General features: G+C 45.0%; 1 protein-coding gene across 1 annotated transcript; it reads left to right on the top strand.

The window, feature by feature from the left end:
• The first annotated feature begins 3908 nt into the window (after nt 1-3908).
• On the top strand, nt 3909-17126 carry LOC139311933 (zinc finger and SCAN domain-containing protein 21-like). Its single transcript, XM_070936457.1, has 6 exons — nt 3909-3989; nt 6160-6920; nt 8138-8222; nt 10511-10593; nt 13397-13523; nt 14461-17126. The coding sequence occupies exons 2-6, from the start codon at nt 6192-6194 to the stop codon at nt 15423-15425; spliced, it is 1989 nt and encodes a 662-aa protein (XP_070792558.1). The 5' UTR covers nt 3909-3989; nt 6160-6191; the 3' UTR covers nt 15426-17126.
• The last annotated feature ends 682 nt before the right edge of the window (nt 17127-17808 follow it).

Below are 17808 nucleotides of genomic sequence, written 5' to 3'. Positions count from 1 at the left end.
TTATCAATCACAGGTAGTCCTCGACTTACAACAATTCATCTAGTGACCATTCAAAAGTTACAACGGCACTGAAGTGACTTATGACCATTTTTCACACACACGACCGTTGCTGCCTCCCCATGGTCACCTGATCAAAATTCAGATGCTTGGCCACTGGTTCATATTTATGACGGCTGCAAGGTCCTGTGGTCCGCTTTTGCGACCTCCCGACCAGCAAAATCCACGGGAAATCCAGTTTCGCTTAACAACTGGGTTGCTAACTTTACAAATGCAATGATTCACTTAGCAAGAAAAACCGTAAAATTGGGGCAAAACTCATTTAACAAATGTTTTACTTAAAGCAGCATAAATTTTGGACTCCCTTGTAGTCGTAACTTGAGGCCTACCTGTATTATTATTTCCCATTTTTGTCCAGGATCATTATCCCAAATCGCAAGAGCACACCTGTGATGAAAGAAAAGCATTTTGAAAAATGAAATTGGATATACCTCATTTATTTGACCAGGGTTATGTTTATTTAGCTAGTTTCGGAGTAGCACTGAGAGACAACGTGCCTCTTACGGCACAGACCTGCATTACACTTGTTGGCACAAATGCCCCTTTTATGTTTCCAGATACTGTATTATGTTTTTATTTGCAAACCGCCCAGAGGTATGCAGATGAGATGGGCAGTATAAAAATTTCTTGAAGAAATAAAATAAAAAATTGTGGAATTGTCTTACCTAAATTAATAATAGAATCCTGGGCTGTATAAGGTCTTAAGACTTTTTTATTCCACCAGGCGGGCCTGGCCTAATCTTTTTCCTCTTTTTAATTAGGCAAATTTTAATTGGTTTTTTTAAATGATTGGGGTTTTAATATGTTTGGGCCAAATTTGTTTAATTCGATTTTACTTTGTTTTTAAATTTTGTATTTATGTATTTTTACTGTTTGGCTGTTCACCGCCCTGAGTCCTTCGGGAGTAGAGCGGTATATAAATAAATTAATTAATTAATTAAATAAATAAATAAATAAATAAATAAATAAACAAACAAACAGGCATAGAATCAAAATCACATGAGGTATTAGTACCGCTTTCCAAAACCCTAGTAAGACCACACCTGGAATACTGCAACCTAATTTGGTCACCATACTACAAAAAAGATGTTGAGACTTTGGAAAAAGTTCAGAGAAGAGCAGCTAAAATGATCAAAGGCCTGGAGACTAAACCATATGAAGAACGGCTGCAGGATTTGGGTTTGACTAGTCTAAGGAAAAGAATTAGGGGTGACATGATAGCAGTATTCCAGTATTTGAGAGGCTGTCGCAAAGAGGAGGGGGGTCAAATTATTCTCCAAAGCACCAGAGGGCAGGACAAAAAACTGGTTGGAAAGTAATCAAAGAGAAGCAACCTGGAATTAAAGAGAAACTTCCTAAAGTGAGGACAATTAACCAGTGGAACAGTTTTGACTTTAGAGGCGAGTGTGGGCGTTTTTAAGAAGAGACTAGACCAGTGATAGCTAACCTTTTTGCCATCGCGTGCCAAAAGCGGGAGGAGCACGGGGGGGGGGGGTCAGGCACGTGCCCACACATAATTCTGTGCGCCCTGCCCTCCCGCGCATGTGCGTGACTCCTGCGCTCCCCCCGCTTTTGGCACCGTGGGCCCAGTCGGTCTGTTTTTTGCTCTCCTCAGGCTCCAGAGCCTCTCTAGGAGCCTGGGGAGGGCGAAATGGCCTTCCCCACCACCCTGGAGGCCCTCCAGAGGCTGGAAATGGCCCGTTTGCTGGCTTCCAGTGGGACCAGAATCATCATAAAAGGCTTCGTTTAAAATACAAGCTCAACTATTGCTATTCCCAACTTTTTTTAAGAAACGCACAATAAACAACAGAGGTCTTCTTAACATTTCATCCTAGAATTTATCTGCCTTTCAGAGTAAGAGTGGCAACCAGAGTGTTAATACACACCCACCAAAGAGTATGCCATCCCTGATTTGAATGTTAACAAATAAATAACGAAGGCAAAGATTTAATACAAACTTGGTGAGCTGCAAAGCAGAGTCCCAGCCTCTCTGGCCTTTATTTATATGGCCTACAGTAACATTTTTAGCAAATACAATACAGTTCTAGGCTGCATTAACAGAGGGATAGAATCAAGATCACGTGAAGTGTTAATACCACTTTATAATGTCTTGGTAAAGCCACACTTGGAATACTGCATCCAGTTTTGGTCGTCATGATGTAAAAAAAGATGTTGAGACTCTAGAAAGAGTGCAGAGAAGAGCAACAAGGATGATAAGGAACTGGAGGCTAAAACATATGAAGAACGGTTGCTGGAATTGGGTATGTCTAGTGAAAAGAAGGACTAACGGAGACATAATAACAGTGTTCCTGTCACTGCGTTATGTGTTTGCCAGCTGAGCTTCCATCCTAAAACTTACGGTAGCCTGCCATAGGACTTTATCACGTCTCTATAGCAATAGAGATAAGACTGGTCTTGTGAGACATTGGACTACTGCGCATGTCTACGTTCTTCCTTTTCTAACTTCCTGATTTATACTTTTTCTGTTCATCTCTGAGACGAGCTGCCGGTAAAGATGTAGTTATCTAGTTTTGTTTGTTTTTATAATAAAATCCTGATTAGAATATATACTTCGGGTTTTCTTTCTTTAAAAGTATACAGCATGGAAAACAAGATCCATTCACCTCTAAGCGAATAGGCTATTAAGCAGATAGTTTAGTCGGTGACCGAGGAACGCTGATTATTTACTGCCAATATGCCAAGAAAGAAAAAGAAAACCAGATCCATTCACCTCTAATTAATTACAGTTTCCCCAGGAGGGGAACGAGGCTGATTCACGCTTCGACAGTTCCAATATCTGAGCAGCTGCCACAAAGAAGAGGGAGTCAAGCTATTCTCCGAAGTACCTGAAGGCAGGACAAGAAGCAATGGGTGGAAACTAATCAAGGAAAGAAGCAGCTTAGAACTAAGGAGAAATGTCCTGACAGAACAATTAATCAGTGGAACAACTTGCCTCCAGAAGCTGTGGATGCTCCAACACTGGAAGTTTTTAAGAAGAGATGTCTGAAGTGGTGTAGGGTTTCCTGCCTAAGTAGGGGGTTGGACTAGAAGACCTCCAAGGTCCCTTCCAACTCTGTTATTCTATTCTATTCTATTCTATTCTATTCTATTCTATTCTATTCTATTCTATTCTAATACGGGTGATTACATCACAGTTCTCTGGCTGCCCCACCCCACAAAAGCGTTTCCAAGGTCGAGAAACACAGCATTACAATAAGACCCACACTCTGGTGCCGTCTAGTGGTCACCCAGAGTTTTGTAGCCCTGGACTACGGTATTCATTCACCAGGAGCCCTGGTAGCGCAGCAGACTAAAGCACTGTTATTAACATCAGCTGCCTGCAATTACTGCAAGTTCAAATCTCTCCAAGGCTCAAGGTTGACTCAGCCTTCCATCCTTTCTTAAGGTAGGTAAAATGAGGACCCAGATTGTGGGGGCAATAAGATGACTTTGTATAAAATACACAAAAGTATGAAGGCTATTGCTTAACGCATTGTAAACCGCCTGAGTCTCCAGAGAAGGGCGGCATATAAATCAAATAAAAAAAAATAATAATTCATGGGTTTGTTTGTTTTTTTGCCTCTTTTTTCCCCCAATGTGCTATATTCTCTGTCATGAAAAGGCAGGAGAAAACTCAGCAGGAGACCCCTCCCTGGCGGGGTCTTCTCCCCCCCCCCCCCCCGCACTTGAGGAAGGATCCTGGATGCGGACTAGATAGAAGACCTCTAAGGTCCCTTCCAACTCGATTCTGTTTCTGATTCCGAGATCCACCCCGCCTTTTACTCGGCGCCGCGGCGGAGGTGCAATTCTGACGCCGGCCGGGAGGGGGAGACCTTTGAGGCCGGCTTCTGTTGCTGCAGTTTGCAAAGCAGGAAAGGGATTACGAGGCGGGGGGAATCGGTTGGGCGCAGCTCTGCACCTCCCGGGCCCAGGTAAGGGGGGGGGAGCCGGTGCTCTCCTTACGAGCTAGCCCCAGGGCTGGGGTGGTTGGAGCAGGGCGGTCCCTGGCTTGCAATCCGGCTCAGGAAAGGCGGTGGCTTGTTGCATCCTTCTGGCCTTCGCCCTGGGTGCCCGCGCTCCTTCCTCCGGCTCGAATCTAGGCTGCGTGCAGTACAGTGCATGGCATGGAATTGAATTGAGTTGCACTGAATTGCGTTGACCTGCATTGCATTGCATACTGTAGGGGTGGGCAAATATGGGCCCTTTTATGATCTGTGGACTTCAACTCCCAGAATTCCTGAGCCAGCTTGGCTGTCTCAGGAATTCTGGGAATTGAAGTCCACAGGTTGTAAAAGGGCCACAGTTGCCCACCTCTGGCATACTGCATCCAGTTTTGGTCACCACACTATTAAAAAGATGTTGAGACTCTAGAAAGAGTGCAGAGAAGAGCAACCAGGATGATTTGGGGACTGGAGGTTAAAACATAATTTATTTTGTTTATTTTTTATTTTATACTGAATTTATATACCGCCCTTCTCCCTGAGGACTCCAAAGCCAAAGTAAAAACATAAACTACAAACATTAAAATACAATTAAAAAGATATATATACATATATACACATATACACATATACACATATACATACATACATACATACATACATACACATATATATATATATTTGGCCCCATAATTAAAAGCAATGACAAAACAATTAAAAACATTTTTTAAAAAAGTGTTAGGCCATTCAGAAGATGAACGGTTGCAGGAACTGGGCACGGCTAGTCTAGTGAAGAGAAGGACCAGGGGAGACATGATAGCAGTCTTCCAATATTTGAGGGGCTGCCACAGAGAGGAAGGGGGATCAAGCTATTTTCCAAAGCACCTGAAGGCCAGACAAGGAATAATGGATGGAAACTGAACAAGGAGAGATTCAGCCTGGAAATAAGGATAAATTTTCTGACGGGGAGAATAATCAACCAATTGGACAGCTTTTGCCTTCAGAAGTTGTGGGAGCTTCATCACTTGAAGCTTTCAAGACTGGGCTGCCATCTGTCAGAAATGGTGTAGGGTCTCCTGCTTTGGGGGTGGGGGGGTGGGGTTGGACTAGATGACCTACAAGGTATCTATCGACTTTGTTAATCAGTATCTGCATTGAATTGCATGGCATGGAGTGCTTTGCATTGCGTTGTGTTGCTTACTTTGCTCGCATTTCCAGCCTGCGGGGCAGGCCGGATTCTTGGTGTGCCGGGGAGGCTTACTGGAGGCAGAGGAGGATCATGGAGATCACCGTGATCCACTCCACCCTGCTCCTTCAAAGCACCGTCCCTTTCCGGATGGGGAATTGCCACCTATCGGGCCGAAAATGGGGTGCGCAGAGCAGTAGTGGGATTCAAAAATTTTTACTACCAGTTCTGTGGGCGTGACTTGGTGGGCATGGCATGGCTTGGTGGGTGTGCTTTGGTGGGCATGGCAGGGGAAGGATACTGTAAAATCTCCATTCCCTCCCCACTCCAGGGGAAGGATACTGCAAAATCCCCATTTCCTCCCGATCAGCTGGGACTCGGGAGGCAGAAAATAGATGGGGATGGGGCCAGTCAGAAGTGGTATTTACCAATTCTCCGAACTACTCAAAATTTCCGCTACCGGTTCTCCAGAACTGGGCAGAACCTGCTGAAACTCACCTCTGCTACCCTCCTCCACACTGATGATGTTATGTAGTTGGGTCATGAAATGTTAACTAAGCTCAGAGAGCACCAAGGGCTCCATACTTATTAGATTAGAAAGAACATCTTTATTAAAGTCACCGAGCAAAAGAACATTTCTTAGATGACAAGAAAAAGAACCAGAAAAACATAATGGGTGTCTGCAATACCCTTGATGTCCCAAATGGTATCCAATCACAAGATCACAAGAGGAGGCTTAAATAAACAGTTGAAAGTTCATGAATATCCTAGCTCGACAGGATATTATCTAATGATCTTGTAATTAAGGATTGAATCTCTGGGTGGGAAGAGTCTACCCGTTTTATTCAGAGAAAAGGTTGAGAATGGATCTTAGATAATAACCAGGATCTTTTTTTCGAACTCTCTGCAATCTCTTAAACGTTGCAATGTTTTAACTCTGCTAAAACTGATCTACCCTGGAAACTCTCTCTATAGAGCGCCGGAGCAAAGAATCAGGAGAAACGGCGATGAAAGAGCAACTTTTTGCAGGAGTGGAAACCGAAGAAGGAGCAGAAGGAGTAGGAAAGCCAACCAGTCTGGTTCAGCCTCTGCACATGACGGAGCTGCCAGCATGTGGAACGTCACAAAAAATCAAAGTGGAGCCTTTGATGGAGACGGAAGACCACTGGGAAGCCCAGTGGCAGGAGTTCCTGAGGACGCTCCATCCAGGAAGAGGTGGAAACCCCCTGATGATGTCAGAGGCTTCCCCTTGGGAAGACCCCACGGCCTTCCTGGCCTCCTTCGAACAGGTGGCCACAGCCTGCCGGTGGCCCAGAAAAGAATGGACGGCCCGTCTCTGGCCAGCACTGAGCGGAGAAGTGGAAGAGGCCTGCTGGACCCTGGAAGACCGAGACCAAGAGGATTATGGGAAAGTCAAGGCCGCCATCTTGCGAAGGGAAGCCCTGAGAATGGAGAAGCAGCGACAGCATTTTAGGCAGTTCTGTTGCCAGGAGGTGGGAGACCCTAGGAGGATCCACAACCAACTTCAGGAGCTTTGTTGCCAATGGTTGAGGCCGGAGAGACGCACCAAGGAGCAGATCCTGGAGCTGCTGATCTTGGAGCAGTTCCTGGCCAGCCTCCCATCAGAGCTCCAGAGCTGGATCCGGGCAGGAGGACCAGACACCTGTTCCCAGGCGGTGGCTCTGGTGGAGGACTTCCTGATGGGCCAGCAAGACCCCAAGCCAGGCAGGTGGCAGGTGATGTTATTAATTTATATGAATAATTGTTCCTACTACCTGAAATTAAGGTCGCCCTTACCTTTTTTTCCCCATTCAGTCTTTTCCAATTCTCAGAGACTGCCTGGATAAGTCCCTGCAGTTTACTTGGAAGATGTAAGGGAAGGGAAGGAGGAAAAGAAAGAGAAAGGAAGGAAGGAAGAAAAGGAAGAAAGGAAAAGGAAGAAAGAGAGGAAAAGAAAGAAAAAGGAAGGAAGGGAAGGAAGGAGGAAAAGAAAGGAAGGAAGGAAGAAAAGGAAAGGAAAAGGAAGAAAGAGGAAAAGAGAAAGAAAGAAGAAGGAAGGAAAAAGGAAGAAAGGAAAAGGAAGAAAGAAGAAAAGGAAGAAAGAAAAAGGAAGGGAAGGAGGAAAAGAAAGAGGAAGGAAGGAAGAAAGGAAAAGGAAAGAGGAAAAGAAAGAAAGGAAAGAAGGGAAGGAGGAAAAGAAAGGAAGGAAGGAAGGAAGAAAAGGAAGAAAGGAAAAGGAAGAAAGAGGGAAAGAAAGAAAGAAAAAGGAAGGGAAGGAGGAAAAGAAAGAGAAAGGAAGGAAGGAAGAAAAGGAAGAAAGGAAAAGGAAAGAGGAAAAGAAAGAAGGAAGGAAGGGAAGGAGGAAAAGGAAGGAAGGAAGAAAAGGAAGAAAGGAAAAGGAAAGAGGAAAAGAAAGAAAGGAAGGAAGGGAAGGAGGAAAAGGAAGGAAGGAAGGAAGAAAAGGAAGAAAGGAAAAGGAAAGAGGAAAAAGAAAGAAAAAGGAAGGAAGGGAAGGAGGAAAAGAAAGAGGAAGGAAGGAAGAAAAGGAAGAAAGGAAAAGGGAGGGAGGAAAAGAAAGAAAGAGAAAGAAAAAGGAAGGAAGGAAGGAAGGGAAGGAGGAAAAGAGGAAGGAAAGGAAGAAAGATGGGACTAGAACTCACAGTCTCCTGGTTTCTAACTTGATATCTTAAGATCAGATCCGTCACATGATGATCCACTTTACAACCATAACAGTGTATGACCATTATGGGCAAGTTCCATTTCAGTCATAAGCCAAGGACTACCTGTATTAGAACAGGCTATCATGTGGCTACTACGATCTTTCATTTCATGGCGAAATTAGTTCATTGAAGAGAACAGGTTGAAGAGATCCATAAATGTCTCTCCCCACAGGAGTCACTTTCCCTGCCATGTCCTTGGGGGGTTCTGAACTGGATCATTCTCACTCTTTCAGAGGCCGTTAAAGGAGGATCACAAGGATTTCCTGGAGCTACACGAAGAGGCTGAGAGGAGAAGCTTTAAAGGTGGCCATCAAAGAGGTGATGTGAAGTGTAAAATGGCTGCCTCAGAAGTCACTGGGGATTGGATGAATTTATCGTTTCTTATTGACCTCTTTGAAAAACAATCTGACTTCTTAAACCTGCATCTGTTTTTGCAGATGTGGAAATTTTGATGGTTTTTTTAAAAGGTCTCGCATTCTGCATCGCACTCGGATAAGAATCTGATCAAGTGTTCTGTTTTTATTTTCTGCTGACCTATTTCTCCTTGGACAAAGCTTGTGAGATGTGAGCTGATAGGCAAAACTTCATCAAAACAATTCTTCTAATTATAGTGGTGGTGCAGTGGTTAGAATGCAGGATTGCAGGCTGACTCTGCCTACAGTCTGGAGTTCAATCCTGACTAGTAAGGGGACTCGGCCTTCCATCCTTCTGAGGTCGGTAAAATAAGGACCCAGATTGTTAGGGCCAATATGCAAATAATGCTTAATTTTAACTGCCCAGAGACTGCTATAAAGCACTATGGCACAGTATATAAGCCTAAATCGGGGGTGAAATCAAGGGTGAAATGCTCCCGGTTTGGACCGTTTCGCCCAATCCGGTAGTGATGGAGGCGGGTGGTTTGGAGAACCGGTAGCAAAAATCCCTGCCCCCCCCCAATTGCCCAGCTGAGCCGCACAGTCATCAGAGCCTTTTTTTTTATTTTTAAAAGCATTTTTTCTACAACCTCTCTGGCCGAAAAAATGCTTTTAAAAGTAAAAAAAAAAAAAAAAAGCCTCTGATGATCGCGCAGCTCAGCTGGGATCATCAGAGGCTTTAAAAAAAAAAGCTTCTGCCAATTAGGCAAGTCAGCTGGGATCGTCAGAGGCTTTTAAAAGCATTTTTCAACAACCTCTTCAGCCGAAGAGGTTGTAGAAAAAATGGTTATAAAAGTAAAAAAAAAAAAAAAGTTGGCCACGCCCACTCAGTTATATTACCACCCCCCACACACACACCAAGCCACGCCCACAGAACCGGTAGTAACAGATTTTACATTTCACCACTGAATGAAATCCAGCAGATTCTGACAGGTTCTGGAGAACCGGTAGTGGACATTTTGAGCAGTTTGGAGAACTGGCAAATACCACCTCTGGCTGGCCCCAGAGTGGGGTGGGAATGGGGATTTTACAGTATCCTTCCCCTGGAGTTGGTGGGAATGGAGATTTTGAAGTATCCTTCACCTGCCACGCCCACCAAGCCACGCCCACCAAGCCACACCACACCTACCAAGCCACGCCCACAGAACCGGTAGTAAAAAAATTTGGATTTCACTACTGGCCTAAATGCTATTGCTATACATACATACATACAGTCTTCAATTTACAACCACAGTTGAGCCCAAATTTTCGGTTCCTAAGTGAGAAATTCATTAAGTGAGTTTTGCCCCATTTTACGGCTTTTCGTGCCACATTTGTGAAGTGAATCATTGCAGCTGTTAAATTGGTAACACGGTTGTGAAATGAATCTGGTTTCCCCGTTGACTTTGCTTGTCAGAAGGTCGCAAAAGGTGATCACATGACCCTGGGACATGTTATAAATGTGAGTCAGTTGTCAAGCATCCAAACGTACCAGAGCCTTGGTAGTACAGTGGTCTAAGGCACCCTGTTATTAAGCTGGTTATTAAGACCAGATGCCTGCAATTACTGCAGGGTTCGAATCTCGCCAAGGTTCAAGGTTGACTCAGCCTTCCATCCTTTCTAAGGTAGGTAAACTGAGGACCCAGTTTGTGGGGGGGCAATAAGCTGACTTTGTATAAATATACAAAAGGATGAAGGGTATTGCTTAGCGCATTGTAAGCCGCCCTGAGTCTCCGGAGAAGGGCGGCATATAAATCAAATTTAAAAAAAAAAAAAATCTCGTGACCATGGGGATGGGGTGGGTGCTGCCATAGTCGTAACTGTGAAAAATGATCATGTCACTTTTTTCAGTGCCGTTGTAAGTTTGAATGGTCACTGAGGGAACTTTTGTAAGTTGAGGACTAGCTGTACGTACACACACACACACACACACACACACACAGGCCTCATATCTATCGCAAGAAAGGATCAAATTAAATATTGAGAAAATTACTAGTTAGGTTCCCTTATTTTAGGGAGGAAGACAAGATCACAGAGAATTTAAATTTCAGAAAAGCACTTTTTTTTTTTTTCATTTAAACTGGTCTTTTGAAAAGAAATCCTTTTTTTCCTAGCTGTATATGAAAGCTCATTGTGGTCTTTTTGTGTCTGTTCATTTTGGGCAAAACGAAACAGCCATCTCGCCTTCTAAATTCTGTTTTCCATCACTTGCAGGCCTTGGAATTCAGTCTCCAAATGAAGCTAATTCATCTCTTTCTCCAGAAGAACAAGGCAGGGTCCCAAATGGTGACAGAAAGGTAATTAGCGTGCTAATGAATCCATTTATATTATTCCATTTGTGACTATAAGAAATGGCTGTGAACTACTGTATAAGATGCACCTCCCCCAATGGTGGGTTACTCCCGGTTCGCACCGGTTCGCAAGAACTGGTAGTAAAAATTTGTAGTAGTTCGGAGAACCGGTAATAACATTGGCTGGCCACGCCAGCGAACCGGTCCCCGGCCCGGTCGCCGCTCGCTTACCTCACCCACCTCATCAGAGGCTTTTTTTTTTTTAACTTTTAAAAGCATTTTTTCTACAACCTCTTTGGCCGAAAAAATGCTTTTAAAAGTAAAAAAAAAAAGCCTCTGATGATCGCACGGCTGAGCTGGGATTGTCAGAGGCTTCTAAAAGCATTCTTTTCTGCAACCTCTTAATGTTGTAGAAAAAAATGCTTTTAAAAGTAAAAAAAAAAAAGTTGTCCATGCCCACTCAGTCCCATTACCCTCACCAAGCCATGCCCACAAAATAAGCCACGCCCACAGAACTGGTAGTAAAAAAATTTAGAACCCCCCCCCTCTGACCTCCCCCCCAAAATGGGTGGAAATGTCTGTGCGTCTTATACAGCGAATGTTGCTGAAGCTCCGCCCACCCACCGGCCCCCACCCTTCTGCCACTGCCTCCCAGCCATTTGCCTCCTTGCAGCAAACAGCAAACAGCATGGTCAGCTTCAGCACAGCCTGATTTAGCACGAGCAAGGTTGGATCTGCCTCCTGGAATACCTCCTATCTGCTCTTCCAGGCTGTGGGGATCGCCGCCACCTGTCACTGCCCATTGCCGCTACCACCTATTGCCGCCTACACATGCCCCGTTTTCAGCCTCCACGCATCCTGTATTCAGACTCTGCGCGACCCATTTTTGGCCCGTTTCAGGCAGCGGGGATCGCCACCTATCCCTGCCGCCTGGAACAGGCCAAAAATGGGGCGTGCGGAGGCCAAAAACAGGATGCGTGGAGGCTGAAAACAGGATGCGCGGAGGCTGAAAATGGGATGCGTGGAGACGGTGATAGGTGGCAGTGGTGATGGGTGGCGACAGCGGTGATGGGGGCAGTGATCTCTGCAGCCTGGAACAGCTGATAGGAGGTATTCCGGGAGGCAGATCCAACTGCCAATTAGCTGCTCATGCTAAAGCAGGCTGTGCTGAAGCTGACCACATGGTTTGCTGTTTGCTGCAAGGAGGCAAATTGCTGGGAGGGAAAGGCAGATTTTTTCCCCTTGTTTTCCTCCCCAAAAGCAAGGTGCGCTTTATACTTCAGAGCATCTTATAGTCCGAAAAATACAGTATCTACCTGAGGCTCATTAAAGCAGCTGTATCTTTCTCAAAATTAAGAGCACATCAATGTTTCGGTTTTCTTCTCTGATAAAAAAAGGAAGGAAACTAAGAGAAAACAGTTCAGATATTTGGAGAGGCTCCTGACTCACAAATTCACTCATCAATGAGGATTTGAAGTCTAGCTTACTGCTGTCCACAATTTTATACGGGTAGTCCTTGTGGTATCACACCACAATTGAGGCCAAAATTGTTGTTGCTAAATGAAACATTTGTTGAGTTTAGCCCCATTTTACGACCTTTCTTGCCACAGTTGTTAAGTGAATCACTTCAGTTGTTAAGTTAGTACAGGTAGTCCTCAATTTACAACAGTTTGCTTAGTGACTGTTCAAAGTTACAAAGTTCTTTAGCAATCACTGGTTTGCTTAATGAACGCTGCAGAAAATTTAAAAATCAGGTCAGTCGCGTGACTGATCTGTTTTATGACTGTTGTGGCTTAACAACTCTATTATGACCATAACTCAAGAATTACAAGTAGTCCTCAACTTACGATCCCAATTGAGCCCAAAATTTATGTTAAGTGAGAAATTTGTTAAATTACTTTTTGCCCTGCTTTTCCTTGCCACATGTATTAAGTGAATCACAGCAGTTGTTAAATTACTCGCACCGTTGTTAAGAGAATCTGGCTTCCCCATTGACTTCGCTTGTCAGAAAGTTGCAAAAGAAGATCACGTGACCCCGGGATACTACGATCGTCATAAATATGAGTCAGTTGTCAAGCATCCAAATGTAAATCACGTGACCGTGGGGAGGCTGAAAGGGTCCTAAGTGTGGAAAAAATGGTCATAAGTCTCTTTCTTCAGTGACATTGTAACTGTTCTGCCCCAGCTACAGACCCCAAAGAACGCAGCACACACAAACTCTATACAAAGCTTATTTTACTCAAATAACTTAGTCTTTATCATTCAAAGGCTGTTAATGAACTGTCTTAACAGCCTACCAGAATTCTAAGATAAGGTAATCAGTCTTACTAGAGTTGGCAGTCCAGAAGCAATGTTGCAGAGAATCCAAACGTGAAGGAGAGCGAACTAAAGTTGTTCCCTACAGCTTGCTGCAATCAGTGTTCCTCCTTAAATAGGCTAAGGGAGTGGCCAATTAGCCCCAAGCTTTACTCTCGAGGAGACCTCCTCCTGAGGAACCAATCCTGCCTTTTGGCAGCTCTGCGTGCCCGTGCATTGAGAAGAGGCTCATCCTCTTCATCCTCTTCACTTAAAGGAGCTTCTGGAGGTTCTGAAGGCCCTGGCTGAATCCCTGCCTCTGGCACCACATCTTCTCCAGCCTCCTCATTGTCTGACTCGAGCGCCAGCTGCACAGGCTGCTGGCGCAGCACCACACCAGCCTCCTCGTTGTCAGAATCAGCTACAATCTGCACAGGCCGCTGACGGGCCACAACACTAACTTTGAATGGTCACTAAACGAGTCTACCTGTACCTGTGTCTTTTTCTGATGCAGAGTTGTACAGAACCACCCCAGATGGTTGCGTCTTTGCAAATCGTCCAGAGACACCTGACCCAGCCGAGCCAAGAGACTTTTGCTTGGAAAGTCCTCCAAGAGGATCGTGGGAACGCTGGCGGTTTGGGTAAGAATTTTCTCCTCGGTGCCAGAAAATCAGATCAGCTTCACCTGGTCCGATTGGCTGAACATTGGTGGGTCCTTCATCCCTGGAGGTTTTTAAGAAGAGACTGGATTAGTCAGTTGTCTGAAATGGTATAGGGCAGTGACGGTGAACCTTTTTGGCACTGAGTGCCCAAACCGGAACGGGTATGCACAAGCGTGTATGCTGTTTTTTGGGCGATTTTTGGGCTGTTTTCAGGCCGGGTTTTTTGGCTGTTTTGGCCATTTTTCGGGCCATTTTGGGGCTGGTTTTTGGGCCTTCAGACCGTTTTTCAGGCCGATTCAGGCTGTTTGTGGCCCATAAAACAGTCCAAAAACCACCTGAAAACAGCCTGAAAAACTGCTGGAAAACAGCCCGAAAACTGCCGGAAAACAGCCTGAAAAACAGCCTTTTTTTTTTTGGCTATTTTTCGGGCCATTTTTTGGGCCTTCAGGCCATTTTTCAGGCTGTTTGTGGCCCAAAAAACAGCCCCAAAACCATCGGAAAACAGCCTGAAAAACAGCCTTTTTTGGCCATTTTTCAGGCCATTTTTTTGGGCCTTCAGGCCATTTTTCAGGCTGTTCATGGCCCAAAAAACAGTCCAAAAACCACCTGAAAACAGCCTGAAAAACTGCCGGAAAACTGCATGGAAAATGGCCCAAAGAACTGCCTGAAAACGGCCTGAAAAACAGCCTTTTTTCGGCCATTTTCAGGCCATTTTCCAGCGCTGCAGTGTCCGCAAAAACCAGCTGTCTGACGCTCATATGAATGCTGGAAACTAGAAGAGCAGCTGGCGATGGCACGCTTGCCCACAGAAAGGGCTCTGCATGCCACCTGTGGTACATGTGAGCAGGGGGCTGGACTAGAAGACCTCCAAGGTCCCTTCCAGCTCTGTTCTGATTCTGATTCTTTCTCGCTGTAGGTAATGGAAAGAGAAGTTTGGTGAAAGTGGAGAATATTCAGGATGGAGAAAAGAAACCGGGAGAGGCCCAAGAGGGCCTTCCACTGTTGAATTTGGGAAACGTAACACCAGGCGTGGAAGGACTGAAGGGAAGAAGCGAATCCCAAACCCAGAAGGAATGTGCTCGGCGTGCTGGGATTTGTACGGCTGCCATCCTCGAAAGTACCGCAAAACCCACTTGGGATAAAATGCCATCGTTCTCCTGTTACGGCAGAAAATATTGCTACAGATTCGAACTTGGGATGCAGCATTCCGGGGAGGAATACAAAATACGCCCTTTGTCAGAGGAAAACCTGCCGCATAATTCATCTTTTAATAAACCGGAAAAAATCCTAACGGCGAATCGAAGCCACGAAGTCTACGAACACGGGAAAGGGAGCAGCCTGAAAATCTTTCCGAACCTCCGTGCAGATTGGAAGTCGAAGAGCGGTGCTGAAAGCGGGAAGAATTTTTGTTCCATGCAGCCGCTGAAAAGAACTCAAGACCCCAGGACCGAAACGAGAATCAATAAATGCTCTCAGTGTGGGAAATGCTTCACCCAGAAGGGGGATCTGAAGAATCACCAACGCATTCACACTGGCGAGCAACCGTACGAATGCTCTTACTGCGGAAAATGCTTCAACCAGAAGGGAAATTTAAAGACCCACCAGAGGATCCATACGGGAGAGAAACCCTACAAATGTTTGCAGTGCGGGAAGTGCTTCATCCAGGCGGTCCTTCTGAAGAACCATCAAAGGACTCACACGGGAGAGAGACCCTACAAATGCTCTCAGTGCGGGAAAGGTTTCAACCTGGGAGGAGACTTAAAAAAGCATCAGAGGATACACACGGGAGAGAGACCGTACAAATGTCCTCTGTGTGGGAAAGACTTCAGCCAGATGGGAAATTTGAAGAAGCACCAGACCATTCACACAGGGGAGAGATGATAAAGATGGTTATGGTGCATAAAAAGCATGAATTGGTGTAAAGTGGGAAACTCCAACCTTGGCAACGTTAAGATTTGTGGACTCCAACTCCCAGAATCCCTCTGCCAGCCATGCTACTTTGGCAGCTTGAAGATTCTACTACCACAAACAGCCTCCCACCGGCCGGTACGCTCTCATAGAGAGGGGCTCCTCCGGGTGCCGTCAGCCAAGCAGTGTGGACTGGCGGCCCCCAGGGGGAGGGCCTTCTCTGTGGGGACACCCACTATCTGGAACGAGCTCCCCCCAGAGATACGGAGGATCCCGGATCTGCGTATTTTCCACCGTGCTCTTAAGACCCTCCTATTCCAGCAAGCCGGCCTGGCCTAATTTTCTCCCCTTTCTTTTAAATTTTTAAATTGAAATTTTAATTTGTTTTAAATTATTGGGATTTTTAATTGTCTTGGGCTAAATTATTTAATCTGGTTTTAATTATGATTCTAACTTTTGTATTTATGTATTTTATTTTGGGCCTGTTCACCGCCCTGAGTCCTTCGGGAGTAGGGCAGTATATAAATTTAATTAAAAAAAAAAAATGTGTAGCCTTCAACTTCCAGAATGCTTGCCGGCTGAGGAATTCTGAGAGTTGAAGTCAGGGGTGAAATCCAGCTGGTTCTGACCGGTTCTGGAGAACCGATAGCAGAAATTTTGAGCAGTTCGGAGAACCGGCAAATACCACCTCTGGCTGGCCCCAGAGGGGGGTGGGAATGGAGATTTTGCAGTATCCTCCCCCTGGAGTGGGGTGGGAATGGAGATTTTGCAGTATCTTTCCCCTGCCACAACCACCAAGCCACGCCCACAGAACTGGTAGTAAAAAAAAAGTGAATTTCACCACTGATTGAAGTCCACAAGTCTTAACATTGCCAAGGTTGGAGAACCCTGGTGTAAAGAATATGAGAATAATTACCAGACAAAGAATCCTTGCACCCAGAGAATGTTTGAAAATTTATAATAATCATACCATAAGCACTGAATTATTTAAAAAGTATCTTTCTTTAAATAGATTGTACTCAAAAATGACCCTAACCACAGCTTCACTTAGATGCTCTTAACCCTAAAGTAGTGTGTGTCAATCTCAATAACTTTTAAGACGAGTCTGAACTTCTAATTCCCAGAATTCCCCAGCCAGCAGGCATTCTGGGAGTTGAAGTCCACACATCTTCAAGCTGTCGAAGTTGAGAAAGTTTGGCTAAAAATGTAAGTAACTCAGAGCGTCACTCTATCTTTACCTTGGCATATCAAAATAAATAACTTGTCTCGAAAAAAAAACCAAACCTCTCCAGATATTCTTGTTTAGTTGTCTCCCCCGATGATAGGCTTGGTTATGAAATGACAATATTACTTGTGTCAGCTTTAATCTCAGGTTTTCTTGTTTTTATGGGGTTTTGTCTCAAGGTGACGGGTACTGTCAGTCATGAAAGACCAGGACCAATTAAACTGATTTATTGCTCATGCCCAGGGGTGAAATCTAAAATTTGTTACTACCTGTTCTGTGGGCGTGGCTTGGTGGTGGTGGGGTAATGTGACTGTTTTTTAAGGGAAATTTTAATAGTTTTAACATCTAAATATTCACTTATTTGCTTGTTTTATTGCTGTGAGCCGCCCTGAGTCCTTGTCGGAGAGAGGACAGCGTTTAAGTTTAATAAATACAAATACAAATACAAATATGTGCTAGTTGTTCCCGACTCTAGGGGGCGGTGCTCGTCTCCGTTTCAAAGCTGAAGAGCCAGCGCTATCCGAAGACGTCTCTGTGGTCATGTGGCCGGCATGACTAAACGCCAAAGGTGCACGGAACGCTGTTACTTTCCCACCAAAGGTGGTCCCTGTTTTTCTACTGGCATTTTTTCCCCCCGTGCTTTCGAACTGCTAGGTTGGCAGAAGCTGGGACAAGTAACCAGAGCTCACCCCATTATGCGGCACTAGGGATTCGAACCGCTGAACTGCCGACCTTTTTGATCGACAAGCTCAGCATCTTAGCCACTGAGCTACCGCGTCCCTTGGGGTGGGGGTGGGGAACACGGGACATTAAAAAGGTAATTTGAAAGAGCGAGACAATGATCTTGTTGCCCTCCAGAGACTTTGGGTGTCAGTTTTCCTACCCCCCCATGCCACATCCTCACATAGACACACTGATTGATGGACAGGAATGAAGGGGCCTAAAAATGTCAGTAAGGCAGCAGATTGCCTAAACTTGTTGAAACAGAAATGGCGTGTTTTTCTCTGTCAGGTGGTATCTAGCAGGACAGCAGGCAGTAGAAAAGAGGATTTTTTCCCTTTCAATTTAGATCAGTGTTTATTAATTAATTAATTTATTTATTTTGTCGCATTTCTATGCCGCCCAACTCCC

This window comes from Pituophis catenifer, unplaced genomic scaffold, assembly GCF_029215685.1.
Source record: "Pituophis catenifer annectens isolate HBS135680 unplaced genomic scaffold, rPitCat1.0.hap2 SCAF_2, whole genome shotgun sequence".
In the NCBI taxonomy this organism is placed as follows: Eukaryota; Metazoa; Chordata; class Lepidosauria; order Squamata; family Colubridae; genus Pituophis; species Pituophis catenifer.
The sequence above is the reverse complement of the archived record's forward strand: the minus strand, read 5'-3'. Positions and strand labels throughout refer to the sequence as shown.